Raw genomic sequence first — 27914 nt, 5'->3', positions numbered from 1 at the left:
AGTGGTGGGGAGAGGCAGAGGGAGAGGGAGAAGAAGACAGCCCCCTTCTCCACGCTAAGCAGGGAGCCCATGTGGGGCTAGATCCCAGGACCCGGAGATCATGACCTGAACCGAAGGCGGCCGCTTAACCATCTGAGGCACCCAGGCAACCAGGAAGTTTGATTTCTAACCCCAGCTATCCCATTCTCTTATTTTGAGTTCTTCGGTAAATTATTTAGCATCCTAAACCTCGATTTCTATAAAGCAATGATCACAATATCCCCTATGTTGTTGATGTGTTGTGAGGGATAAATGAGGTAGAGCGTAAAAGCACCAAACACATTGTCTGATCCATTCTGACTACTTGACCAATGCTGCCAATTTCTCATTTATTTTTGAATCTCAAGAGTCTAGCACAGTGCCTGACACATAGCAGGACTCAGCAAGGTACACCAAATGGATTTTTAAAAATATTATTGAGGGGTACCTGGGTGGCTCAGTGGGTTAAAGTCTCTGCCTTCGGCTCAGGTGACGGTCTCAGGGTCCTGAGATCAAGCCCCGCATTGGGCTCTCTGCTCAGCAGGGAGCCTGCTTCTCCACCCCTCTCTCTCTGCCTGCTTCCCTGCCTACTTGTGATCTCTCTCTCTCTGTCAAATAAGTAAAATCTTTTTTTAAAAAAATTAAAAATATTATTGAATCTCTAATGGCTTTTTGCTTTATAGCCAATGCATTATAATTATTTGGAGATACCATACCCTGCTTTGGAGTCATTTGCATGTAATCTCATCTCCCTTATTTGACTATACAATCCTGAGAGCTGGAGAGACTGTCTTGAGACATTTACCCTCCACACACAGGTTTGAATTTGGCAGGTGCTCTGTAACTCACTTGGTCTGTATTACTTTGCTTTTGATAAAGGAGCCTTTCTTGTATTGAGTATCCATTTTGTGGTCTCAGCTGTTGATGCACTTGTGGGAAGTAAAAATCACAAACTTTGAAACCCGTAGGGCAGTCCAGTGTACTGGGGAGTCCAGTTTATTGGGTAATTACTAGAATTACAGAATGGATTATTTTGATTGGAAGAGAACACACAAGTCATCCTTCCTAAGCATCTTTTTTCTGACTCTTTAAGGTAGAAGCCCACCTGGAAAGCATGTATCTCAATATGGTGGCAGAAGGGGGCATGTTTGCCTCAGTTCTCATATTATTCCCTCTGGGAGAAAAAAAAATTCGTACACACACACACACACACATTTGGTAAATGTCAATTATATGTATTTTTTACCAAATATATTTTCCCTTTATTTTTTATATTGTAGGTGCTGTTTTTCTTTTGTATATTTTATACTGAATATTTCGATATTCAGTTTTCTCTATTCAGTTAATGAAACTCCATGATTCACAACATGATTTCTTTTGGATGAGGTGTGATCCCTTCTAGTTTTAATTATTTTCCCAGGATGTCTGACTTAAAGCAGTGAATATGAACCTTTTCTCTTAGTAATATCAAGTGTTTTTTTAATTGCCTTGCTCAATAGATTCCATAAGGATGTGAAAAGACTATTTTAGATGTGGTTTTGACAGTATTTTTAAGCTTCCAGCTTTGCATCCTACACTGATTTATATATTATTCAGTATTTTTATACATTCATTTTCTCTCCAAAGCTCTGTTATATATACATAATTTTCTTGGTCCTTTAAATAGTGTTGCACTGTCCTGTGGTTAGGAAGTGTTGATTTTCTAATTTTTTGCTGAAAGGTTAACCAGCAAACAAAGGAATTTCAGTGGTTTGCACCAGTTATATGGTTAATTAGTGATAAAGCCACAAGAAGAATGTTCTGATATTCTAGCCACATCTTTTTTCCCTTTTATTCATCATAAAATCAGGTCTTAAGAAGCAGCAGACAAGTAAAAATAAATTTGATGGATGCTTACACTGTCCATATAGGTGTGTTTCATCTTAAACCCTAGATTTAGTTATGAAAAATTTGAGCACAGATCATAAGTAGATTTATGATGATAATATTTTTGTAATAAAAAATTCTTTAGAAGTCATCTCTCTCTATTTTGTATTTTTTGTCATTCAACTTACCTTTACTGACCCTCTTCTGTGTTCAGCAAGCTAAATGAGATTCAGAATTGTATAAGTTGAATTTTCCTAAAATAAGATATGCCTATTTAAACACAGTATCCATAGGAACATAAATTTATCAAAAAAAAAAAGTGAGAGGAAAAAATTGAGAATTTGGAGTGAGATTCTAACTTGAGCTTTGATATTTAGATGAACCTCTTCACCTTCGCAGTCCCAATTAAAATGACTGCAACATTTTAAAATATGGAGAAATCCTATTAGTGTTGGAGGTTGGGGGTGGTAGGTCCATCTTTATGCTGAAATCTTGGAGGAATTTCCACTAGGTGTAGTGCAGATGGGCTCATATTGAGGAAATGTACTTAAGCCAACAACGTGGCAGTTTCACTTCATTAAAAAAAAAAAAAGTGTCAAGAATTGAGGTGGGGGGCGGTTAGGACCACCTGTAGGGGCTTGCACACGGCTCACTTACACAGCCATAGGTGGCTTAGGAGTGTCAGGAGGAGCCCCAGGAATAGTTGCATTAGGGTATGGCTCTGTCGCCACAGGCGGTTTGCAGGAAAGACTGGCTCTGTTCCTGGAGTAGACAGAGGTCAGGTCAATTTAGAAAATGTTTATATGGAAAATGGGAAAGTTTTCCCCCTAGGGAACTACTCTCGGCCGCCACCTCCCTCCCTACTTCTCTTAACCTGCTGTATGTGAATTTCTATCAACCAGCCTCCCAGTGGAAGGAGGAATCAAAAAACCTCAGAATGGCTGGTGAAGGAAGGGAGAGGGGAATCCTACCCACCCTGTTTTGGGGGGAAACACCAGTCTGGATAGATGGCTCTTTGTTCAAGAATGAACAAAGAAAGCCAACATAAGGTTTCCGAAAAGCCCGCGATGTAAATATAGGAGAGTAGAGTATTTAAGAGGCAGAGGAAGAAAAATATTTTCTATAGGAAAAATGAATACTTTTAATAACAATTTGCTCTGTGCTTTCTGTTGAGTGCACGGAAGTAACAGAATGAAGGAAGCAGTGAAAGCAATCTCTGGGGGGTGAAAGCTGGAGGAAGAAAATAGAGCGAGAGAATAAATTTAAAATATTGCTGAATAAGACTCTAGGCAGAAAGGCAAAGGAGCTCGCTTAAGAAGGAAGTGTGAGGGAACTCAAAGATGCATTATATTGGTAAAGAAAAAAAGTGAACGTTGGAGAAAATGAGATGAATGATGGTAAAGGCAAACCTGAGAAATTCTCCCTCAATGTGAAGCAAGGTCAGCTCTAAGAGGACGAGATGCGTAATGGAAGGCCGGACAAATAGCAGAGTTCTCATATACAGACAGTTCTGAAAGAATTAGAAGCTAGATTAAAAGCAGCCAAAGCAATTAAGCATATTATACGAAAATAATAAAAACAGATCCCACCTTCTTGACTTTAAAAAAACATAGACCTGAAGACTGAGTCCTTACCATGTACCAGAGAACGTAGCAGAAGAGAGAAAAATAATTTGATACAGTTTGGCAATTTTTCTGTTTATTTCATGGATAAAGCAAAGAAATTACCAAACATCCTGATCAGAAAAAGTAGTTTAACCCCCAAAGCAGAAGTTAGCATTAGAATTTTCTGCAACATTAAATGCCAGAAGACAATGAAGCAATGTCTGTAACTTTTACAGGAAAATGTTTGTGACCCAGAAATACTAGACTCGGCCGAGGTGTTATTCATTAGTGAAAGCAGTGGAAAGATATTCTCAGATATGTGATTTCTCATAAATACGCCATCCGCGTACTTTTCCTGAGGAAGTTGCTCGAAGATGCACTCCAGCCAATTATAAAGCAAATTAAACAGTTCAACCATGGTGAAGTTATGAAATAAAAGGATTAGTGATGAGCAATAGAAACCTTATGATTATAAAATAAAAACTTCAAAACATGACAACATTTTAAAATGTTTATTGAAAGATAAAATTATAATGAACAACGATGAGATGAAATGAGCCCCAAATACAATACAGGGATTAAAAAAAGAAAAACCTATTACTTTTCTCTACTTAGATAAGTTGCAGTAGATACTAATCTTTGGAATTAATACTTCAATTAAAAATTCTTTAAAAATAATGAATACAGGGAAACTCTCCCTCAGTCAAAAGAAAAAAAAAAGCTTATCTTTATATTGTCTTTCCCTAGGACCTGCACATGTTCTTTCTTTAGCTTTGCTTAAAAAAAATACAAGATTTGTGTTTCTAGCTACATTAAAAAAGAAAGAAAGAAAGAAAAATACACCAGATCCCACTGTGGGGGGATATTATAGCATGTAAATCTTCAGTAAGTATGGGCATGAAACCATATGCATTTTTTTTTAAAGTACATATAATTTGACATAGCTATATAATCACAGTTACCTTAAGGGGAAGACATTAACAAAACAGTGGGCTCCAGGTAGCAGAAAAACCTGTACTTTCTGTTCTTCTCTGTTCATATATTGGTAATACTTTATATATGAATCTTTACAGTGGAAAAGTAAATTTCATGAAAATAAAAAATCCTATAGATAGAACAGAGTTACAATTAGAGGCAGATTTATAGTATTGGATGGCCTTGTTCTTTCCCCCAAAATTAAAAATAAACTAAGCATTTAATGTAAGGCATTAGGGGAAAAAAACCAACACAATAAAACAGATCATCCAGCAATTGAAGGGGAGTGGGGTCAGGATTTCATAAAAACCATAAACAGAATAGATTTGAATAAAAAGTCTAAGAGTTGAATCTTTAGAACAGACAACAGAATTAGTAAACTTGTAGCTCATTTGCTCAGGATAGCAAACCAAGATGTACAAAATAATGTATTTAAATCACAAATTCAGAGGAAATAAAATGTCTAACTTATGCTAACTATGAAATGAAAGTTCTAGTAAACATTAGCAAAACTGATTCAAAGACTACAATACTGGAATTGGCAAGAACTACAGAAATACCAAGAACACTGCCACGGAGCCACTCCGGTTGTTAAAGTGACTGTCTCTAAGTATTATGGCCTATTTTTTATTCTACTTTGTGCTCTTGAGTTGTCACAAAAATCCTATTATAAGCAGGGACTAATTTTGCATATGAATAAAGACTAACTAAAACAACAAAATCTTTCTCTAAGTAGGGAGTTCGTTCTTGTGGAGCTTTTTTAAAGGTAGAAAAGAGCTGCCTTTCTAAAATTTAAGAGCAGCAAAATATTGACATGCAGTCAAAGGAGTGCCAGGGTTCAGGGAGCCTGGTAATGGGCCCAAGAGGCCTTGTGACTCTGGGCTGACCAATAGCCCAGAGACCACTAACGGCAAATTGAATTTCTAGATCACCGGTTGCCTTCATGGCTCTCTGAAGCCTCTAGAATGTGAGAGCAGACCCACCAATTTTGAAGAGCCATGCAAACATACGAATTCTAATCATTCTTTGAGGTTCAATGGAATCTCTATCACTAGAAAGCCATTTATAGAGTGCCCCAAATTTTGCACATCTCCATCACAAGATTTTGATAGTTTGTTTTTACTAGTAACATGAATAGACGAAGTGCTCTTTAGTACATTCATGAAATAAGGAAGATCTGGATTTTTGATTTGGGCCACTCTGGATATACTACACTCACAAAAACAAACAAACAAACAAACAAACAAAAAACAACAAAAAAAACTACATTGCTCACTCTCATTCCCAATGAAATAAAGCTGAATTATGGCAAGGCTCTCTCCTGTGTGTTAGAAACACAGCCGAATATAATCTATGCAGGTAAGAAGATTGTCTTTTCTCCATTTCTTTTTGGAGAGGAAAATTCATTGCTATATACATACGATCTCTTTATCTTGTGGAATGTGTACTTAGATATGCTGTTGTTCACTCGGACCCACTGTTAAAATGCCCGCTTGGTAACATCACTTTGCTAGGATCAGATTAAATGGTGTTTTGTTCTCGGTGGATCTTATACAGTGAGAGAGGGAAATGAAAGAAGATGTGAGAAATAGAGGCACATCCACAATGTGACAAGGGGACCGCAACAGCAGAAGTGTGACCTGAAGTCACGTTTTCCAAGCTGGCGTGCCCAAAGAATTTAGCTTGTTGAATTGTACCTCAACTTAATCCAACGAATTAACTTTGAGGAAGTTGAGGATTTGTGGCTCACATTAGCTTATCAAAGGGCATGTGAGTTTCCTCCCCCCTCCACCAAAATCTAAATTTTGTAGTACTCAGTGTTTCCCCATTACGTGTGTCCACAGAACCTTCTTTCCGGCAATCCTTTATGAAAAGGTCAGGGCTCCTGTGGGTCGAAGGACACACTTTGTGCAAAGTCTATTTACAGTCTACATTAAATGGGGAAAAGAAAAAACAACTTCTTCAAACACCGGCTTCGTTTCTGAAGGTTTGCTGTCATGAAAATATAATCAACTTGCACCTTTTTCATCGCATCAACTTCTTTTGGTCCTACTAAAGCAAAGTAAAGCACTTACAGCTTTCTTACACTGATAATTCCTCCTTCTCCAAATGGATTCCCAGCAAAGGGGAAAAGTCTGTGACCTACTCAGTGTTATTTTTCGGAAAGCTGAACTGTCAAGTTCCTGGTAGGGCTTCACCTTGATATTTTTTCTCTTTAATGGAGGACCTCTAAACAGCAGAATATGGCTGCCTTTTAATCCTTGCCTTTTAAGTTAGAGAGGGGTGCTAGAAATAAGATGGTTTCTTTCTCTCTTCTCTCCCTAATATCTGACCCCCTGCTTAAATATTGTCATTAACTCACAGGGGTCGGTGGAGTCTGTTGTTCACTCATAGGTTAACTCAAGAAATCTTTGCTGGGTGCCTGCACTGTTCTAGGCACTATTCTAACATTGGGTATATGTACAAGGTGTATGGGGTGTGAACAAGACTGACAAGCTTATAAACCTAGTGGGGAAGATAACCAACAAACACACAGGTAAATACACAATTTGCAGACAGTGCTGAGTGCTAGGATTAAATCAAAACAGGAAGCCAAGCAGTTTTTTTCTCCCCAGGTGAGGGGAGCACTATGTACATGGTAGTCTGGGAAGGCTTCTCTGTGGAGGAGACTTCTGAGCTAAGAACCAGATGGTGAGGAGCCGGCAGATTTTTCTGGAACTGGATAAATGGGCCCACGGGAATCTAGAGAAGTCTGGAGTATGCTGGGCCTATTTTCATCAAGAGACTCCTGGATTTAGGTGTGTGCTTTGGCTTGCAGAGTTAGATTTTTGAACTCAAATATGTGGGCTCCTTTTAATCTCACAGGAAGGACGGCTGTTTGCCCAGTGGGCACCTGAAGCTCTTCTCCGTTTCTGTCCTTCGGGAGAATAGCATTTCTCAGTGGTATACAGTTGGGCCTTGTTAAGAGTCAGAGCAATCTGAATAACAGTTGCTATTAATATACTGGTTACGTGAGAGGTGTGCAGTTATACAAGCGTCGGGAGTTCAGCTCAGATATGAAACTCATCTCAGTGCTGCTCTGAGATTCGACTGCTCTGGCTCCCATCACTCCAAGCTCCTCCATGGAGAGCTCCCCCCATCACACACCTGGCCCATTCTGACTATTAACAGACTAATTTTTATCTAAATCGATTTCCTTTGCGACGAAATGCTAGTGTTGGTTTATCTTTAGAAATAAGAAATTGCAAATTGCACAGCCACTGAATTATGAACTTAAGAACAAACCATATGGGTTCTAGAATTCCTATAATAACAAATACATTTTGGGAATCAACAGAACAAATTACCTAGCTTACTTTTAAAATTCATCCTTCTTTGCTGTTTGTTTGTTTCTTGAAGGGCAAGTAGGAAGGAGGGTGACTTTATGCGCTAACTGCTCAAAAACCCAGGCGGCAGAGAACAGGGATTTGGATTAGTCAACCCACTGACCCTATGGAACACTTTCTTCTTTGCTGCCTACCCTGGCACAATTTGGCTGGGAGGAAAAAAACCTTGATAACGTTGAGAGCAGTTCCCCCCTACCCTCCTTCCACTCTTTTGCACCCCACCCTACCAGCCTGAAGCAGAAGTCTCATGAAAAGGTTTTGAAGCCAGCATCCTATTATGGTCTCTTTCTGTCCCAGTGGACTCGCTGAACACGTCCTTGACCTTGGGACACAGGCAGAGTTCAAACCAAGTCTGTGCTGTTGGGCTGTTCATCCCCCTTTCCTGGAAGACTCCTGACGATACCCTCTTTGCTTAAAGATTGTAAAGGTAACTAGTGTTCTTGCGCAAGATGGCCAAGGTGTAGGAGAGAGGCTGACCTTTGACTCTGGCAATCTCTCGAACCGTATGCAGGGCCAGGCCCGGGTGGGCATACTGGCAGACGCTTTTGGGAACTCCACGAGGCAGGAAGTAGGGCGCATCAGTTTCCACAACGATTCTGTCCAGTGGGATCATTTTCAGAGCCTCGCGGGTCTCCCAGGCAGAAGAGTAGGTCAGGACCGCTGTGAACCCCACAGACATGTTGGGAAAATACTTCAAGAGGGGCTCGATGAGCGGGTAGGTGCCCGTGAAGCAATGCCTATGGATCTTGTAGTCAGGGGGCACTCTTCTTTTCATGATGCCCAGCAGATCTTCATCAGCTTCTCGGCAGTGGATCACCAGGGGCTTCTTCAGAGACACGGCCAGCTGCAGCTGCCTCTCAAATACCCTGTGCTGCTGTGGAACTGGGGTGGTACACTTGTAAGAGTAATCTAAGCCCATCTCTCCAAACGCTATGGCCTTGGGGTGCCGTAAGGCGTACAGAAGCTTTCTTTCTTGAGTGTCATTGTAGTAACGTGCAAAATGGGGGTGACAGCCGAAGGCCCCCCAAACCAGATCATCTTTCAGCAGCTCCTCCCAGAGGCCATCCCTTAGTGTGCGAGGATCACAAAAATCAGAGATGCAGCCCTGAAATTCCTTAGGAAAGGTATAGTTGTATATTTCTGTGAACTTGCTAAAGGTCCCTTTGAAAGACAGCTTGGAGTAGAGAATATCCAAGTGGCAATGGGTGTCAATGAAACCATGACCTAGGCCTCGATTCCAGTGGCATCTGGGCCCCAAATTAGACACATATTCTCCAAAAGGATATGATGCGGTCTCCTCTTGGACGGTTTGCTCCCGGGCTTCTAAACTTCTGGAGAAACGAGAGGCATGAAAGTTCGGGGATGGACCTTCCTCTAATGCCTTCCAGTCTCTGGACCAGTTTTGGAAGTGCATTTCTGAGCCGGAAGGATAATCACTGAGAAAGCTGCGGCTGTTCCTCCCGGCCTGGGGTGTGCTGTCGCTGCTGCTGCCCACAGAGGGAGAGTAAGAAGGCTGGGGACTGCTGCTCCAGTAGCTGGTATAGGCCTGCCGCAGACCCCTGTGCAAATGAGGTTGGTCCGGGACACCACCAGTGGTGAAGGATGGAGGCTTTGAAACTCTTGAGAAACCCAAGGAGACTGGCTTCTCCTGAGGGAATCTGGCTGCAGCTAGCTCTTCTACACCAGGCGGGTGACTAAGTGAAAAGGGGCGCTCAGCGATTGCCTCCCTTTCTTGATGCTTTTGGATCTCTGAACAACAGTCACGTCTGTCTAGAAATTTGGGGACCGGACAGCCTTTTTCCAAATTGAGCACCGTTCTGTCACCTGGCAACTTCTTACAGGGTTTCTCCTGCGGATCCATAATCACTCTCCTATTACCAAAACTGTTGACTTCTATCGCTATCATTTCCTTCTCCACTCTGACCTCGGGGGCTGGCAGCTGCTTTTTCGGAGGAGCAGAGAAGGTGACGACCCTGGCAGGTCTTTGTCCAGGGCTGAGATGCTCTCTTCTGCTGGGTTTTGCACCAACAGCTTCCTCTGCTTCTGGCATCAGTTTTCCCTGGGTGCCCTGGATACCCTTTCCATAGATGAATGGAGCGCTTTGGTCATGCAGTGTAGCACTCTTTCTCCTGACATTGTTTGGGTCCTCGGACTTATCACTGTGACCCTCAGCCTGGGCTGCAAATTCAGAGTTAGTGGAGTTACTGGCACTCTGTCTGGAACTGCTCCTAAAGCGGTAGGCCTCCTCGAAAGAAGCCATTTCCTCTAGGGAGGGGCTGAGCCCAGGAGAGTTGGAGCAGAGGGGAGTCCGCCGATGGGAGGAGCCCCAAGTGCTCCCTCGAATCAGGCGTTTTTTAGAGGCTCCACCCACACCTGGTCCTGAGGAATGGGGTGGTTGGGGAGTTGGCGGGAGGAATTTCCCTTGGCAGGCTGCACCCCCTGAAAAACCTCAGCTTGAAAGCTGTAAGTCTCTTTCTGTGTTCTCAGGCGGTGGGGGACACTGGCCTCTCCTGAAGGAAATACAGAGTTAGGAGGTGGCTAGTTGGAGGGGACACATCAGTGGGCTCCCAGAGGCCTCCGCATTAACCGGGGGGCCTGAGTGTTGCCCTCGCTACTTAACTTCGCGCCGCTCCAGCCACTTCGTGACCTCGTCCCCACTCTTTCAGCTGCCCATGATGGTTCTCAGTGTTCCAGAGATGGCAAAGCCCTGCAACAGAGTGCGTGACCTCAAAGCGCTCTGAAAAAATCGCGAAGATCCAAGATTTGGGGAAAGCTTGGTCTGGCGCCCAAGCCACAACTTGCTTCCGAGATTTCTGAGCACTCGTTCTCACAGAGCTACTTCCGGGGGGCATCGAAGCACTTCCGGGACTACAGAGCGCTTCCGTTTGGTTTGGAAAACAAGGCCCTTCCGATGTTAAAGCCCTTGAAAAGACGGTAGGGTGCTTTGGGGACCACACACAGGGCGCCTGGAGCCTAGGCTAGGACCCAACACAGCCCTGGAGCAAAAGGAGAGGCTTATCCCCCTCTCCCCCGACTAGTTTTGGCCAGTGGAAATACTCTCCCCCTCCACACACAAGGGACTGTGCTCCTGTCCCCGCCAGCACCCCGTTGCCTCTTCCACCTTGCCTCCGTGGTCCAGAAGCCCACTTCTATCTGTGGCCCAGCCAGGCTTCTCTAGGAACTGCCACCATCATTTGCTGTTTGTTCCTTTTCTTCCCCCCATTCTTTTAGAAAACATGGTTGTTAAAACATAGTTTAAATATACATGCTTTTAAGAAACATAGTTATAATTATAGCATATTACCATTTTCAGTTCTGTGGTTTTTTTCTCTCAACATTTCTGCGTATCCTAAGTATTTTTCTTACTGCTCTGTAGTTTTCGAAAACATCATACTAGTGCCTTCATAATATTCCACAGAGTACATAGATGTGCCATAATTCACCAAACCCTTCCCTTTCTGTTAACTTTTTAGGCTCCTTCACTTGAGTTTTTTCTATTTAAAAAAAAGGAAAAAAAAGACTGCAAAGAACATCTCTGCACATATGTTTCTCCATATTTTGGTTTGTTTCTTTGGGCTACATGCCCAGAAATGGAGTTCCTGAGAAGTATAGGAATTTAAAAATGGTTCCTCATAGCAGTACATTGCCTAGAAGAATTGTAGTAGTTTAAAATCCCATCCATGATGAATAATCCCACCAGGCCCATTTTATAGGAGAAACAAAACTGCTGCCTCATTTTAATTCGCTCTCATCTGATAATATCTTAGAGCAAACATTTTTCCTTTTTTATTGACCCTCTGGTGAATTTTAAGTCCTTTTTTCATCTTTTTAAGGGTCTTTTCAAAGTTAACTAAATATATTTTTATAAAATAAATAATCATGTTCAGGTTTTTTTGTTAGTGTGTTTATTTTTTACTTACATTTTCTTTTTTTGAGGTTATAACTTGTTTTTCTACTCAAATCTTAATTTATTTCTTTCGTAATTTTCTTTTTCCTCCTAAACCTAGGATGGTCATCCTCCCTTTCAAGGCTTTAACACACACACACACACACACACGTTTGGAGGGTGGTTACATGGGTGGATCTGTTATATTTAAGCTGGTAATCCCATCTGGTATGTATTTGGGATTATAATTTATTTTAGGTTGGGATATACTTGCTGCTATTCCAAGTTAGCACTTTTTTCACTTACTGATACGTGGTTCCTTTTTCATGTGTTAAATTCCTATATGTGGAGAGCCTGGGTGGCTCAGTCGCTTAAGCATCTGCCTTCCGCTCAGGTCATAATCCCAGGGTCTTGGGATCGAGTCCTGCATTGGGCTCCCTGCTCAGTGGGTAGTCTGCTTCTTCCTCTCCCTTCCCCCCATGCTATTCCTCTGCTTGTGCTTTCTCAGGTTCTCTCTCTCAAATAAATGAATAAAATCTTTAAAAAAAAATTCTGTATGTAATAAGGTCTATTTCCAAACCACTTCTTTTTCACATACTATTATGATTTTTCTTACTGAGGTGTTGTACTATTTTAGTAATTGAAGCATTAAATTGTAGTAAGGTATAAAATCTGGGAGACTTAGGTCCCCTCCATTACCCTGACTTTGTATTATTTTCTTTAATAGGCAGACTTGTTTATTTTATCAGGTGGACCTAGAATTATTTTTTTTTCAAATACCTCCAAAACACCAATGAACTTCAAATATGTTATTTTAGTCTGCTTATCCAGAATATATTCCACTATTTGTCAAGTTCATCTCTATTTTTGAGTGTTTGTAGGGTTTTATATGGGTCACAGAGTCTTCATTACAACTATCTTTAAGTGTTCTGTAATTTTTATTCTATTGTGAACATACTCTTCTCTCTCACCATATTTTCAGCTGGTTAGTTCTAGTACATGAGAATATTTTTTAATTTTTTTTTAATTTAAGTAGACTCCACGCCCAGCATGGAGCCCAAGGTGGGGCTTAAACTCACCACCCTGAGATCAAGACCCAAGCTGAGATCAAGGGTCAGATGCTTAACCAACAGTGCCCCTAAGAATATTTTTGATTCATTTGTGGTCATGCTGAAATCTTTTATTTATTCTTAGGTACCCAGCCTTTGCTTAATGCCATTATTTTATCAGCCTATAGTACTTTGGTCTCTTTCTTGCTAGTATTTTTATTTCATGCCTTCTGACATTGTCCAGAATTCCTCAAAATGATATTAAATAATGTCGTCAGTAGGGGCATTTTTGTTCCATCCCTGATTGTAGCAGGTGCACAGTTTACCTGACTATAATGCCGGATAGTTAGGCCATTGTTTCAGAGCAGATGTTTTTCAGTCTTGTTAAGGAATCACTCTTGTGTTTTAAAATGCATGGGGAAGGAAAATGCTGCCCTTCGTGCAGGTGGCTTATAACTTTTACAGGGCTATTGAATTCTGTTTGCCTGTATCTTGCATCCTAAGTAGTGAAATAGTCTGGAGCAAGCTTGCACACTCCTATCCCCTGGGGAGCTATAAAAATCAGTATTCTTGGACCTGCCCTGAAAGATTCGGATTTCACTGTGTGTGGGTGTGGATACCGCCCAAGCAACAGGAGTTTTATCTGTAGGTGATTCTCATGGGTAGCTGAGGTGAGGACTCCTGTTCCATAGTTGACTTTTTTAATGGTCTGTCAGGCATTGGAATTCACTTTGTGGCTTTCCATCTGTTCGGGTATCCAGGGGAGTTGTGTAATGGGGTAATTTTCTTTTCCTTGAAAGTTAGAAAGAATCCATTTGTAAATCATCCGGGCTGGAGGTTTTTGTTGAGACAATTCTTTGGTAATTTTTTTTCCACTTCTTACTTGGTTATGGTTCATTCATTGCGTTTTGATAATTCACAGTTTTTACAAAAATCACTAATTGGGGTTTTATTTTTATTTATTTTTTTAAAGATTTTATTCATTTGACAGACAGAGATCACAAGTAGGCAGAGAGGCAGGCAGAGAGCGGGGGTCGGTGGGGGGGGGGGTGGAGCAGGCTCCCCGCTGAGCAGAGAGCCCAATGCAGGGCTCTATCCCAGGACTCTGGGATCATGACTTGAGCCGAAGGCAGAGGCTTTAACCCACTGAGCCATTCCGGTGCCCCAACTAATTGGGGTTTTAAAAGCTATTACTATTTTTTAAAGCTTTATTTATTTATTTCTTATTTGACACAGAGATAGAGAGTGCAAGTTTGTAGAGCAGTAGGCAGAGGGAGAGGCTATCCGCTGAGCAGGGCGCCTGATGTGGGGCTGGATCCCAGGACCCTGGGATCATGACCTGAGCCAAAGGCAGCCGCTTAACCAACTAAGCCACCCAGGCGCCCCTAAAAGTTATTTTCATAAAAGCTTGCATGATATTTTAAGATGATTTATATCTTATAATTTATTAAATTTTTATGTTATACCATCTTTTCTTTCTGAGTTTATACTTTCTTGATTATCTTTGCTAGAATTTTATCTTATTTATTAAAGAAGCTCTTGGATCTATGTATTGTAGTTGCTTTTTTTTTCCTTTCAAGTTCTTCTATTTATGCTCTTATCCTGTTTGTTTTTTACTTGTGTTCTTTATGACAAATTTTTACACTTCTGAAAAGTTTTGCTCAGTTCATTGCTCATGGAATCAAAACTCTTGACTGCATTTCAGAATTACCTGGGTTGCTCTTTAAAAAAAAAATGCCCCTCCGACCTAATGCGATGTGGGCTGGGGAAGAAGGGTCATTTTTGGTGGAAAAAAGGTATTTTGATTAAAGCAGGGGGACAGGACTTATGGGCAGGAAAAGCTGCACTGGGGTTGTGGGGAACAGTCTATGATTTACTTGTAAGTTGGGCGTGTGTGTGCAGAGATAAAGGATGTTTCTGGAAGGATTTTCATATGTTAGAGAAGACTTAGAAGATCCTGGAGGTCTGGTTATTGTCAGGCTAAGGTTGCTTTTTGCCTGTAGCAAAACATTAGTGATTTTTTTGTTTTAAACCTTTTTGTTATGTTCAGTGCAGAGAAAGACAATTATTGTATGATGTCACTCATGAGCAGAACAGAAGCAAAGCCCGAGTGTTAAGGCAGTTGTGAGTTCCTGGAGGAATGTCACACTCCGCCTGTTTCAAGTATTTTTCAATAGACTGCAAGTCGTGAGATTTAATTTTATCTTCATTTCTTTTGCCTTTGTTCTCCTCATCATTACCTGCCCTCAAGATTCTAATTTAATTCATTTAAGCTTGGGTCTGGTTGTTGTCACCATTATCTTCTGCTGCTGCTTCCTTTTTTTTTTTTTTTTTTTCTAAGTTTCCGATTCAATTTACTTGGGCTTGGGTCTGGTTCATTTGTTCTTTCTCTCTCTGTCTCTCTTTCTTTTTCTTTTTTTCTTATTTCATAATGCAGAGCCAAGGCTGAGAATAGCTGAGTTAGAACATTGAACTGAGTAAGCTCTCTTCAATGCTAAGTTCTTTTATGTAATCATCTAAACCCAGTAGCTCACCCAAGATGATGGATTTACCTAAGTTTTATAGGTTTGTACATCTTTAAATTTTATTATGTTCTATACTTAGCATTTTTATTTTTATTTTATTTATTTGTCAGAGAGAGGGAGAGTACAGGGAGGCAGAGTGGCAGGCAGAGGAGGCAAAGAGAGAAGCAGGCTCCCCACTGAGCAGGGAACCCCATGCAGGACTCCATCCCAGGACCCTGGGATCATGACCTGCGCCCAAGGCAGCTGCCCAATGTACTGAGTCACCCAGGTGTCCCCTAGTATTTGTATTTTAAAATTACCTTTAGCACAATAATCATTAGTGAGAATTTCTGTTTATACTTCCATAATACATTTCTAGTTGTATTTGTGATTTGTGACTAGAACTTACATAATTTCTCTCTGTCCAATTTATTAGAATTTTTTGTGAATTAGCTTGTGTAGGGGAGGAAAAATCATTTTCCCTTTACCCGTCTAGGTGCTTGAGCTAAGATGCCCCTGTAATACAACCCAGAATAACAAGAAAAAAAAACAAAAAGTAGTTTAGTAACCTGTATACTTTTTGTGTACATGGGAGAGACGCAGGAAAACGGAGTAACAAATGGCCCAAGCCAGTGCCTTAAATACCATCTCCAGCTAAAGATGGGGAAGAGGGTATTGGGGGTGGAGAGTCAGTCGTTGTGGGAGTGGGGGGCTGGGAGGCTGAGGAAATGATGGGGAGGTTATCAGGCAAAGCACAGTACACAGGGGTAGCGTTGTTTTGCAGACTTAAGTCCCTGCCTTCTCCTCTGATTGGAGTTTCTAGAGGTGTTTGTTGCTCATCTATTTCTGGGTACAGAGGAGGAGACACCCTTACAAATGGAGATCCCCCTTATACCTGTAAATGTCTCTTACTGATGGGTCACTTTTACTTGGATATCAGAGCAGGTCTGCTGCCTTTTTTTTTTTTTTTAACTATTTATTTGAGAGCTGTTTCTTAAAATGAATCAGTTTAAGGTAAGTCTTAGGCCAAAGAAGCATTATTTGGGGGGTGTCATATTCTGTTTCTCTTCCTGCATAATAAATTTCTATAAATATTTCATTGCCATGTATAAGGGAGCCATCCTTTATATGCAGTACCAGATCTCTTACAGTTTATATTCTTAATTCTAAGACTCTATAATCATAAAAGAAATCACTGGCTTAATCACAGCTCTTGCAGGAAGAACAAACACCACCACATGAAATGTATAGAATTTGTATTGTCTACCAACCTTTAACAGCTATGCATTTATCTGTACTATTATATACCTTCTTCTTTAGGACCCCATGATTTGTCTGAGCATTTTTCATCAAACAGAACCCAAGCATCATTTTCAACTTAGACTAGTGATGCTGGTCTCTTTATAGACTGTTGAGCCTTATTGAACATTACTGGTGTTTCATCTCTTTCCTGACAGTTTCTCTCGAAATTCAGCTGTAAATTTTTGACACTTCGATGTTGAGTTTCTGAGTAATACAGACTTTATGACTCATGCATTGGTCACACCAACCTCACCACCTTTAAAAATTCTCTGATTTATTTAGAACGATTCGGCTCCGGCTTTTGCCTCGGGATTGCATTGCGTAGCCTGTGACGGACAATCTTCTACAGGCAATTATTTTGTGTGGCAGGGCTGCATCAGACAATAATCATTCTGAAAACAATTTAAGTGGAAATTAGGAATCCAAATCGATGTTAAAATCCAGCTATTTGGGATATGCAATGCAAAATGAGCAGCTCAATTCACACAAAATAGGATTAACTCTTTCCCCGCCAGGCAAAATTTACACTTTACATCGAGTTAGAACCAGGAGCTCAGCAGCTGGAACACACTCCTGGCTGCTCAGAGCTCCTTCTGCCTTTTGTTGTAAGAAGATCCCGATTTCCCAAATCTTAACATTTCCAATGTTTCCTTTATAATGAAGAAATGCCTTGTATCTATTATTTAAAACTAATTGATTTCAGATTTTATATCCTCTAGGCTAGCATCAGATATTCAAATTGCCTTGGGGGCTCAGGCAGGTAACCTTGTATAATAACAGTAGGGCTTGCAGAAGCCTGTGGGGAACTGAGGATCACATGCTCTGCCAACTGATATTTACATTCCGTTTCCAAGAAAATTACAGCCAATTACATCCTGTAGGACCTTATTTATCTAATCTCTGCTTGACATCATAAATTATGATGAAACCCTGTATCATAATTATGTTTCTATAAATTGTTATTTCTAGCAGGTTTTTATTTTAGGTCCTCTTCTCCGAAGACTCTGGTACTTCGCGTTCCTCTGTGATGAGGTGTTTTATCTGGGTGAGATCACTTTTAACCTATTTGGTGTCTCTTCCTTGGTATTCTACTTCGCTACATTTTACTAGTTCGCTCTCTTCCTTTTCTATCTTTTAGTCTCTTCTGCTCCTGACTTGCTCTCTGCCTTTTGTAGGGGAGGAAAAGTCCTATTCCCTCCACCTTCTAGGTTCTTAGCCAAGACACCCCTGTAATAAAGAGATTAGCAGGAGAAAAAACAAACAAACAAACAAAAGCTTAAGAAAGTGTACACCTGGAGGAGGCCCAAGAAAACTGAGTAGCTCCTCAAGATGGCCCAAGCCCCCACCTTAAATACCATGAAAACAAAAGGCGCTTAGGGTGGGGAGTCAGTTACAGGAGGTTACCAGAAAAGGCACACAGTAAATAAGGGTAAAGTTGTTATGTAGCTTTTAAAAAGACTTATTTATTGAGAAAGGGAGCTAGTGAGCACAAGTTGCGGGGGAGGAGGGCAGAGGGAGAGAATCTCCAGCAGATTCCCCACTGAGTGCAGAGCCCTAGCTGGGGCTAGGTCTCACCATCTGTGAAATCAGGACCTGAGCCGAAATCAGGAGTCAGCTGCTCAGCCAGCTGAGCCACCAGGTGCCCTGGTTATGCAGATTTAAGTTGTTGTCTTCTCCTTTGATAGGTCTTCCTAGAGATTTAGGGTCTTTTCTTCTGGGTACAGAGAGGGAGACAACCTTACAGATGGAGATTTCCTGCATAAATGTAAATGTCTCTTACAGAAGCTTTGCTTTCAGAGCTGCTCCTGTGTTTGCAGTTTTTGTTTTTTGTTTTTTTAAAATAATGAGTCTAAAATAATTGTCATGCCAAAGAGGTGAATTCTGACAAATTCTGCTGTCCTTCAGTTTTCATGCTGGAGTCTGGTGGCCCTGTGTTCTTGGGGGACCAGAACATGAAATAGCGGTCCATCCCTCTTCCATTGAAGCCCAGCCTAAAATAATGTCTTTTATTCTCTCTTCCTTTTTATTTAGCATCCTTTATTCTCTTTTACCGTGTTATTTGACTGTTAAATATTTAATGATTATGTAAATGACAGTGTTGTCAACTAATCTATGCCAGTTTGCTCATTCACAAATTTATACCAATGATATTCAATATATAGAGGTAGGTGAAAGTGATGAATATTCCCTCCATGCTTTCCGATCCAACTACAAAGCAAAAAAAAAAAAAAAAAAAAAAAAAAAAAAAAAAAGTTTCAGATGGAATCTAAGGGGGCAGAATCCAGATTCTTTGTCTGGTCTAATGATTAGATTGCCATAAGATAGGTCAACAAGAGAAAAAAAAATTGATTATATACCTATGGGAGCCCCACAGAGATGTGGAGACTCAGGCAGTCAGGTAACTGAGGCTTGTCTACCATCCAGAACTCAGGAAGAAGGTGTAGGGGGTCTGAGACTTCAAAGAGGAGGAAGACAATTGACAATATGAGAAGAGCAAATGTTTGGTAAGCAAATGTTTGCCATGCCATCCAGATAAGTCTTTCTGAGAGAAAAAGTTTTCTCTGGTAACAGCTTGTTTGCTGGTACAGGGTTCCTATCTAAATTCTTGGAAGCAGTTAAGGGGGAGGTAAAAAGTTCATCTGGAGTCTGCTGGGCCCCAGTTGTCTTCAGGCTGAAATAACCCACAGGCCAAAGTGGCACATTCTGGAATGGCCTGTTTTGCTCCGTGTCACTCCCTTTACTGCAAGCTCAGAGAAGCTCCAGCTCTTTTGCCCTTTTAGGTCTTCCAGTATTTTTTTTCTCCTTTACTTTTTAAAAATTGAGATACAGATTTGCCATTTTAATATGTCCAGCACAATTCAGTGTCCGACATCTTTTTCTTTTAAAGATTTATTTATTTATTGGAGAGAGAGAGAGCACGAGAGGAAATGAGAGTAAGGGGAGAAGCAAGGGGAGGGGGGAGGATCCCAAACAAGATCATGATGTTAGCCAAAATTGAGAGTCGGACACTCAACCATCTGAGCCACTCATGCACCCCAACATCTTTGTTATTAATTGAGGCAAAATTGACATAACATAAAATCAATCATTAGCCATTTTAAAGTGTGCAATTTAATACCATCTAGTATATTTACAGTGTTGTGTAACCATCACTTCTAACCAGTTCCAAGACATTTTCATCACCCCCGAAGGAAACCCTATATCCATCCAACAGCATCTTACCAGAAATACTCACTCAACACAAATAGGACAGCATTTTAGAAATGGGTTTAGCTCACCTTCTAACTGGAGGCAGGCCTGTTGAATTTTCAAAGAAAACAACTAAACATAGGACCATTTTGGAATTAAGTCAAAGGTACCATTTTGAAAGGGAAGAGATCTCTGGGTTCACTAGATTCTTAGAACCTATTATAATAAAGACGGTGCCTCCTTTTTAACTGATCCATTCATTTTTGAATATAGTCATTTAAGTACAACTCATTTCTCACATTCTATGTGGTAATTAACAACATTTCCTGTGTTGATCAAATATAAATTACTGAGGCATTTTGTTAGCCGCTTCTGAAGTGGGCTTCTGATAGAAATTTGCTACTCCTGGAGCATATATTCCTAATTAGGGTAACTTAGCACCCTGAGAGGGTAGATGATACCAAACAGACTGACTTGTATATAGGACATTGTCCATGTTGAATTACTATAGTATTACATCATATACACCATTAACTTTTGCAACTCTAATTACAAAAATTGATTAAAAAAATGAGTGTAGAGGGAATATTAAAATGGAGATCTGAAGGAACATGTGTCCCAAAGCATGCTTGAAAGCATGATCGGGTTGCTATGTTGAGAGTGATTCCAATGGTTAAAGATAAGTATTACTCATACAACATGGCACCTAAGCCTAAGAAATCTATCTCACCTGGAAGAAAAATGGGCTGTGTTATACTTACTGAGAGGCCCAGTTTTCCAAAATGGTTAAAGAATTGTTTTTGATGATCTCTGATTTTTATTCTACTTCATTTTGTTTTTTTAAAGATATAATGATTTGAGAGAGAAAGAATGAGAAATGGAGGGCATGAGCAGGAGGAGGGGGAGAGGGAGAAGGAGAGAAGTAGACTCCCCAATGAACGCAGAGCCCAACATGGGACTCAACGTGGGGCTCCATCTCACTACCCTGGAATCATAACCTGAGCTCAAATCAAGAGTCAGCCACTCAGCTAACTGAGCAACCCTGATTTTTACTGTAATTACTTGAGAAACCACCTCTGCCACCTGAGTCCCTCTCCAACACTCCCCTCCCCCTGCCCCCCCAGCACATACACAGTGTAAGATGAGACTCGCCGGCATTAAGCTAGGCTCTTTGAATTTCCTGAAGAAGTTTAAGGTGGGCTCTCCAGCGCACTGAAAGAATTTCAGATCTACCTATTGAGGGAATATTCAGAAAGAATATTATCTTCTCTGTATAGTAGTACCCTCCCATCTATGGGCTATATGTTCCAAAACCCCCAGTGGATGCCTGAAACCATAAGTAATACTGAACCCTATATACACTGTTTTTTTTCTTATGCATACATACCTATGATGAAGATCAATTGGTAAAATAAGCATGGTAAGAGATTAATAATAATAAGTAATAAAAAAAAACATTATAACAATGTACTGTAATAAGTTATGTGAACTTGGTCTCTCCCTCAAAATATCTTACTGTACTCACCCTTCTTCTTGTGATGACATAAGATGATGAAACACCTACATGAGATGAAGTGAGGTGGATGGTGTAAGCATTGTGATGTAGTGGTAGGCTCCTATTTTTTTTTAAAGATTTTTTTTTATTTATTTGAGGGGGAGAGAGACAGGGCAGGAGTGTGTGGGGGGGAGGGGCAGAGTAAGAGAGAGAAGCAGACTCCCCACTGAGCAGGGAGCCTGATGCAGGGCTCCATCCCAGGACCCTGGGATCATGACCTGAGCTGAAAGCAGCGACCCAGGTGCCCTAGTGATAGGCTCCTTTTGACCTGAACATATGGCAGAGGGAGGGTCATCTGCTTCTGGACCCAGCTGACTGCCGGTATCTGAAACTGCAGGATGTAAAACCATGGCTAAGGGGGGAGCCTACCGCAACCTACATCTAGAATCCCATTGTGAAATTCCGAAGCCAGAAACTAGATCAGTTTATAGTAGAACTGAATGATGGATTTGTGGTTTGAATATCATTTCCTTATTCTAACTAGGCAGTGATGCAAATATAATCTTTATATATGGTAACTTAGATTGTGTGTCTGTTCTCAGAGCTGATGTGTAAAATGTCTTTGTAAAAATCTCAGCTTTTTGCTTTTAAATTAACAAGTATGCAGGCAAAAGCTGTATTGATTCTGAGTTTGCTGAAATTTTTTCATTTCTTAGTTTATAATTATGATTCCAACAGGTATTATCTTTTGATGCCTATTTAGAAGATGAAGTACCTGATAAAAGCCAAGAAAACTACAGAATAAGACGCTATAAAATCTACTTCTACCTTGAAGATGACACAATTCAAGTAAACGAACCAGAGTTGAAAAATAGTGGAATGCCTCAAGGTATCTATTTAAAGCAGAGTTATGCTTCTCTTACTTCCGATGCCTGCCTTTGTATACTGTCTTTCTCTAGCTTTTCAGAAAATACTGTGTACCGCTTAGGTATCTAACTTGTTGGTGACAATGAACATAAACATGCTGGTAGCTTCTGGTCATTGATAGTGACTTCCCTCCTTTTTACCCCCCAACACCTCTCCATGGGCCATTTCACTCACTCTTGTACAGCATATTTGTTTTCTGTCAGGCATTGCTCTAGTTGGACCAGACTTTTCCTGTGTATCTGGTCTTTTCACTATGACCATATTACTGCCTTCACAACACTTTCCAGGCGAAGAGAGGAGGCTGTTGTCCACTGTCCCTTCCAGATCTGTATTCTTTCTTCTTTCTTGAATTTGCTGCTGTTGGCTTCGGCCACCCTCTCCTCATACCTGTTCTCTTGAGACTTTGATGGTTCTTCAGGAACAGAGGGTCATTGCTCCTTCACCCCCGTATGCCAGTCACCTTTGTCCATGGTCCTTTTCAGCCAGACAAGAGTTAATTCTGTGACATGGGCACCAGAGAAACTAATCCTAAATTGCATTATTAGAAATAGGATGGAGATCAGGGGAGATGACTGATCTCTTCTGTTTGTGCTCTGAGTCCTTCACTTGGGACAGTTCTGAGATCTGGATGCATTCAGGGGACAGCAACCATGGTGGTAAAAGGACTGAAAATTTGTGTGTGAGGCAGAAGAGTGAAAGGATATTTGTCCATAAAGGGAAGACTCCAGTTTGCCTGGTTAATGTCCTCAGGAACCTGAAGGGCTGCTATGGGGAGGAAGGGTGACCTAATTTTCTGTATCCTCAATGCTAGGATCTAGGGGGTCAGAATTTAGGTCGGTAAGAAGAAGAATTTTCTGGCAGAGAGCTGCCAGAGGTTGTGGTGGGTGGTTCTGGATGAGCATGAGGGGTCAGTGTTGGGGTGTAGGGGAGGAGAGGGATGGACTAATTTGTTTGGTCCTAGGTATACATGGATACATGGGGGCAGGTCAGGGGTTCTTCTTCACGGATAGCTTAATAGAGGCATGGTGGAGGGGAGTCAGGTGTTCGTTTGGTGTTCACACTGCTGGAGAGACAAGGGGATAAGTGGGCCTGGCCACAGCTGTAGCTCACCAGTAAGCCTGCTGAATAGTCATGGGTTTTGTTTGTTTCTTGGGGAAAGGACACATGGGGCCAGAATGGGTGTCACCAATGAATGAGTGGCCGAATTAAGGCCTCATGAATACTGAGTACTCATGAATATTTACTGCTTTTGTATATTTAGTGCATCATGAATATTCAGAGACCAGGTGCCTCATATATATTTAATACATTTGGAAAATTAATTATCTCCTGGTCTTTCCATCCCTTTCTTTATATGTTTGACATACGCATGTTCTATTTTCTACCTACTTATTGTTTAACACATCTCAGGAGTTTCGACCAATGCTGAATAAATTTTTTCCTTAGTAATGACTTGTCTGGGCCCATTGCGTCCATGTTGATATACCACAGTGGGTTCGACGGGGGAGAAACAGAAAAATTTGTGGACCGTGGGCCTCTGAGTACAAGGTTTGATGAGGCAGTATGCAAAGGACATCCTTCAGTGCTCATGACATTGAGGTTTTCTTGGTATGTAGCCCCATTGCGTCTGGATGATGAATCTGGGGTCAGTCACCATGGCCAAGAAGTGTCTGTTGAATTATCTACTCTGTGCCAGGCACTGTGCTGGGTTTTGGTAAGAAGACCTCCATCTCATAGAGCTTATGGGCAAGCAGTTGGGAGAGGGAAGGGAGCAAGGTGACTAGTCCCAAGAATTTTGCAATTATTCTGGTTAGAATAAACAAAGACAGTGATGGTAGGAATAGGAAACAGAGGAAAGATTTTAGAGACATTTGGTTGGCAGACTTGATAGGCCTTGACCAACAGTTAAATATAGAGAATGAGGAAGGGGAATATCTAATGATAAAAGTATCTACTTGATCATTATCTCATTTAATCCCCCAACGACCATCTAAAGTAGGTCATTGTTAGCGTTTACAGAAAAAGAAACAGGTTTAGAGAGGTAATTTGCTTCATCTAAATCTTAACTGATTGCCTCAGAGCTCACTCTGTGGTTGAGGTTTTCAGTCACTTTGTGGTTCCAAGGATGGTGATGTGTTTGCAAAACCCAGAAGCATGGAGCAAGGAGCAACACTGGGGATAGAGGTTGGTGATGTTTGTTTGGACACATGAAGCCTTGGAACGTGGGTTGGGACATCTGTATGGTGATGCCCACCAAGCAGGTAGAATCTTGGGATGTGTTTTCAGAAAGAAAGTCACGACTGGAGATGTGGACCGGGAATCAAGGGTGCCCAGATCATGAACAGAATCATTTGGCTTATTTTGCCACATTAGAAGAGAGGCACTGTTGAGGTGGTAGAAGAAGGAAGAAGATTGGACATAGCGTCTGTAGTTGGTTTTACTAGTGGAGGGAGAAAGTGAGGATTGGTCGAAGGAGATGATATGAGGTATCCTCATTGTTCTTTGTCCCCCGACATACTATCCACTCACAGGTCTTTTAATTTGGATGGAAGTAGGATGCTTTGTAAAGGAATAAGAAGTCTTTAGATCCTTCAGAGTCATTTTTTAAAAAAAGATTATTTATTTAAGAGAGAGAGGGCGAGAGCACAAGCAGAGTATGGCCTAGGTGGCTCAGTCGATTAAGTGTCTGCCTTTGGCTCAGGTCACGATCCCAGGGTCTTGGAATCAAGTCCCTGCATTGGGCTCCCTGATCAGCAGGTAATCTGCTTCTGCCTCTGCCCCTCCCATCTGCTGTGCTCTCTCTCTGTGTCAAATAAATAAATAAAATCATAAAAAAAGGCAAGAAGCCTAGTAAGGGAATATCAGAGTAAAGCATTTAAGTGAACATAAATATGATACATTTTTATAAATATATATTCTTACTAATATAAAATATTTATAAGAAAATATGTTCTCCTAAGGCAATACTGTCACTTACATAATTAAACACACATAGGTAAAAGATGTTCATTGAATTTAATAAGTTCTGAATTTTCTTTCTGTTCAGAAGTAATTCTTCTTACCTGTCAGAGAGAGAGAGAGAGAGAAAGAGAGAGTGCGAGTGCGCGCATGGTTGGGGCATGGTGAGAGGCAGAGGGAGAAGCAAGCTCCCACTGAACTAAAAACCTGATGCGGCATTCGATCCCATGACCCTGGGATCATGATCTGAGCTGAAGGCAGATGCCCAATCAGCTGAGCAACCAGGGGGCCCATCTTGCTTATTTTGTGATGACCTTCCTCACATGACTTCAGATGTACACAAATGACAGACAGGAGGTCACAGAACATCCTGAACATTTATCAGTGACTTACATTTTTTTCTTATTATCCTTTTAATTGAAAGCTCATATTCCTGCAGCTTACCAGCCCTGTCTAGTGAGTCTTTAGTTTTATTACACCATCCAAGAAGAAAAACGAAATGCAGCCTTGATGAGGAACTTGGAAAGGCTTTTATAAGACTTTCCAGTTCCCTCAGCCTCTTGATTTCATATCTCGCATTGGCAGATTCCAGAGGTAAACCGGAGTTAGTCATAATGATTTATTTGAAATTAATTCTTAGGTGAGTAGGGGGGATTGTGATTCATAAAGACTCATGCGGGGGGGGGGGGAAGAAAATGAACTCTGAGTAAAAGACAACTTTAAAGCCTCTTGAAAATTTGAGAATTTCTGATTGAGTCCCTGATCAGGCTCTCTCTGACCAGTTTCCCTGAGGGAAGGCGCAATTTGAGGGATAGGTCAATATATGGTCATCGCGGTATGTCTAACAAGACTGAATTTGTTAGCAGAGATAATTGCAGGCCGTAGCAAGTGCTGTGGAGAAGGCAAACACAAATAACCACTCTATCATCAAGCTCTTTTTATTCAGCAAGAAACAGGTCTTTCTTGAAATACTTAATATGATGAATCTTGCTAAGGAAGGTCCATGAGGACAGAGGATACTTTGGAAAATCACTTAAGGGGTGCCTGGGTGGTTCAGTGGGTTAAACATCTGCCTTCGGCTCAGGTCATGATCCCAGGGTCCTGGGATGGAGCCCTGCATTGGGCTCTCTGCTCATCAGGGATCTTGCTTCTTCCTCTCTCTCTCTCTGCCTGCCTCTCTGTCAAATAAATAAGTAAAATCTGGCGGGGAAAAAAAGGAGAATCACTTAAACCCCTTCTTCAGGCTTTCCTAAATGAAATGATTGGGGAAAAAAGAACAAATAAGTGCAATAGGCCAGTGGCTCAGACTTCAGTGGAATGGGGTAGGGTTGTTTCTTTCATTTGTGTCTTGAGTGGCCTAGGACTGCTTCCCATGCACCCACGGGCCCTGAGAAGGGGCTAGGGATCATATTTAGGGGCCGCTGCACTCTGATGATATCCCTGTCACTTCCATGGGGTTTCTGTATTTTCCAGATGGAAAGGGAGGTCAGATGCATTTGTTCTTTTGTATAACTGATCATTCAGAAATTAGTGCATGTGGAAGAATTAGCCTCCTAATTTTTAGCTGCCTCTCCTATCCTGTTAGTGTGTTTGTTTGGGGGTTTTTTGTTGTTGTTGTTTTGTTTTGGGGAGTGGGGGAGTTTGGAATAAGCCAGAAACAAAAGAGGCATGATGCCAAAATAAGCATTCAGTTACATGCAGCTTCTAATCAGAACAACATATTTTTAATGTTCACGAATCCTTGCTGGCAGAGAGATCTATGTACGTTATAAGTCAAGTCACTGTTGCACTTCCAGGCTTGCTTTTATTTCTTGCCAGAACATCACTCTCTTTTTGGTTAGATGTGTCATTTGTATAGAATTTGTTGCTGTTCTGTTGGAATGTAGTTAAAACAATGTTACACCAAGCCAAGAATGTCAGAGGTTAATCCCAGTAGTTCTACTTGTAATTGTCTAAAAGAATCACTGTTTGTCAAATACTACCAAATCCAAACTAATCTATGCTAAAGAAAGGCTGATGATGAAAAACCTGCCATAAATTTCTGGTGAGGGCAATACCAGTTGTTGTTAGCTGAGAGCGACCATTAGAACCTCGTGGCCTGCTACAAGAATTTCTGATTCTATAGGCCTGGGGCCAGGTTATAAATTGGCTTCTGCTTCCTAGTGAGTCCTTGGTTGAGAACACTGATTTCCACTGGGCACTTGTGTTGGCGCTTCAACGTAGTACTTTCTTAATGTTTTTTATACTCTAAGATAATCTGACCAAGCAAATGTAATCACAAAATGTGGCATTCGTATGTCATTCACTCATAGTGACCATGTACCACATCTTAGTACTGCATCCCACAAAGTGAAGGAGGCATGGTCATAAGGTTGCCAGAGAAAATACAAGCTGCCTAGCTAAATCTGATTCTCAGATAAGCAATGAAGTTTTTCATATGTCCCCAAATATTGCATGGGCCGTAGTTATATTAAAATTACACACTGTTTATCTAGAATTCAGATGTAACTGTGCATCTTCTATTTCAGTGGGTTAAATCTGGCAACCCCAGAGGGTGGATCCTGGGGAAGGGGTGGTCATTGAATGGAGAAGAGGAGAATTTCAGAGTGGAGGTAAGTCAGTGGCCTGTGATGACAGGTGTTTGGTGCATGGTGGCCATGGAGAAGGAGGGAGGAAAGAATCGAGGAGAGGAAATGTGGTAGACAACATCTAGAACACAACACAGGTATCAGAAATGATACCAGGTACTTTGAGG

At 41.2% G+C, this 27914-nt stretch overlaps 2 protein-coding genes across 6 annotated transcripts in view; one reads left to right on the top strand and one right to left on the bottom strand.

Moving 5' to 3' along the window:
• Window positions 1-27914, top strand: part of EFHC2 (EF-hand domain containing 2) — a 194112-nt gene that overhangs the window by 53412 nt on the left and 112786 nt on the right. For all 5 annotated transcript variants that reach the window (XM_059157393.1, XM_059157390.1, XM_059157391.1 and 2 more), the window contains one exon: window positions 22013-22163. In XM_059157393.1, the coding sequence (XP_059013376.1) occupies window positions 22013-22163 (151 nt within the window). The remainder of the gene's footprint in view (window positions 1-22012; window positions 22164-27914) is intronic.
• Window positions 7801-10701, bottom strand: LOC131822078 (putative deoxyribonuclease TATDN2). Its single transcript, XM_059158477.1, has 2 exons — window positions 10470-10701; window positions 7801-10228 (listed from the first exon to the last, which is right to left on the bottom strand). Exons 1-2 carry the CDS (start codon window positions 10699-10701, stop codon window positions 8262-8264), a joined length of 2199 nt encoding a protein of 732 aa, XP_059014460.1. The 3' UTR covers window positions 7801-8261.

Source organism: Mustela lutreola, chromosome X, assembly GCF_030435805.1.
Source record: "Mustela lutreola isolate mMusLut2 chromosome X, mMusLut2.pri, whole genome shotgun sequence".
Taxonomy (NCBI): Eukaryota; Metazoa; Chordata; class Mammalia; order Carnivora; family Mustelidae; genus Mustela; species Mustela lutreola.
The sequence above is the reverse complement of the archived record's forward strand: the minus strand, read 5'-3'. Positions and strand labels throughout refer to the sequence as shown.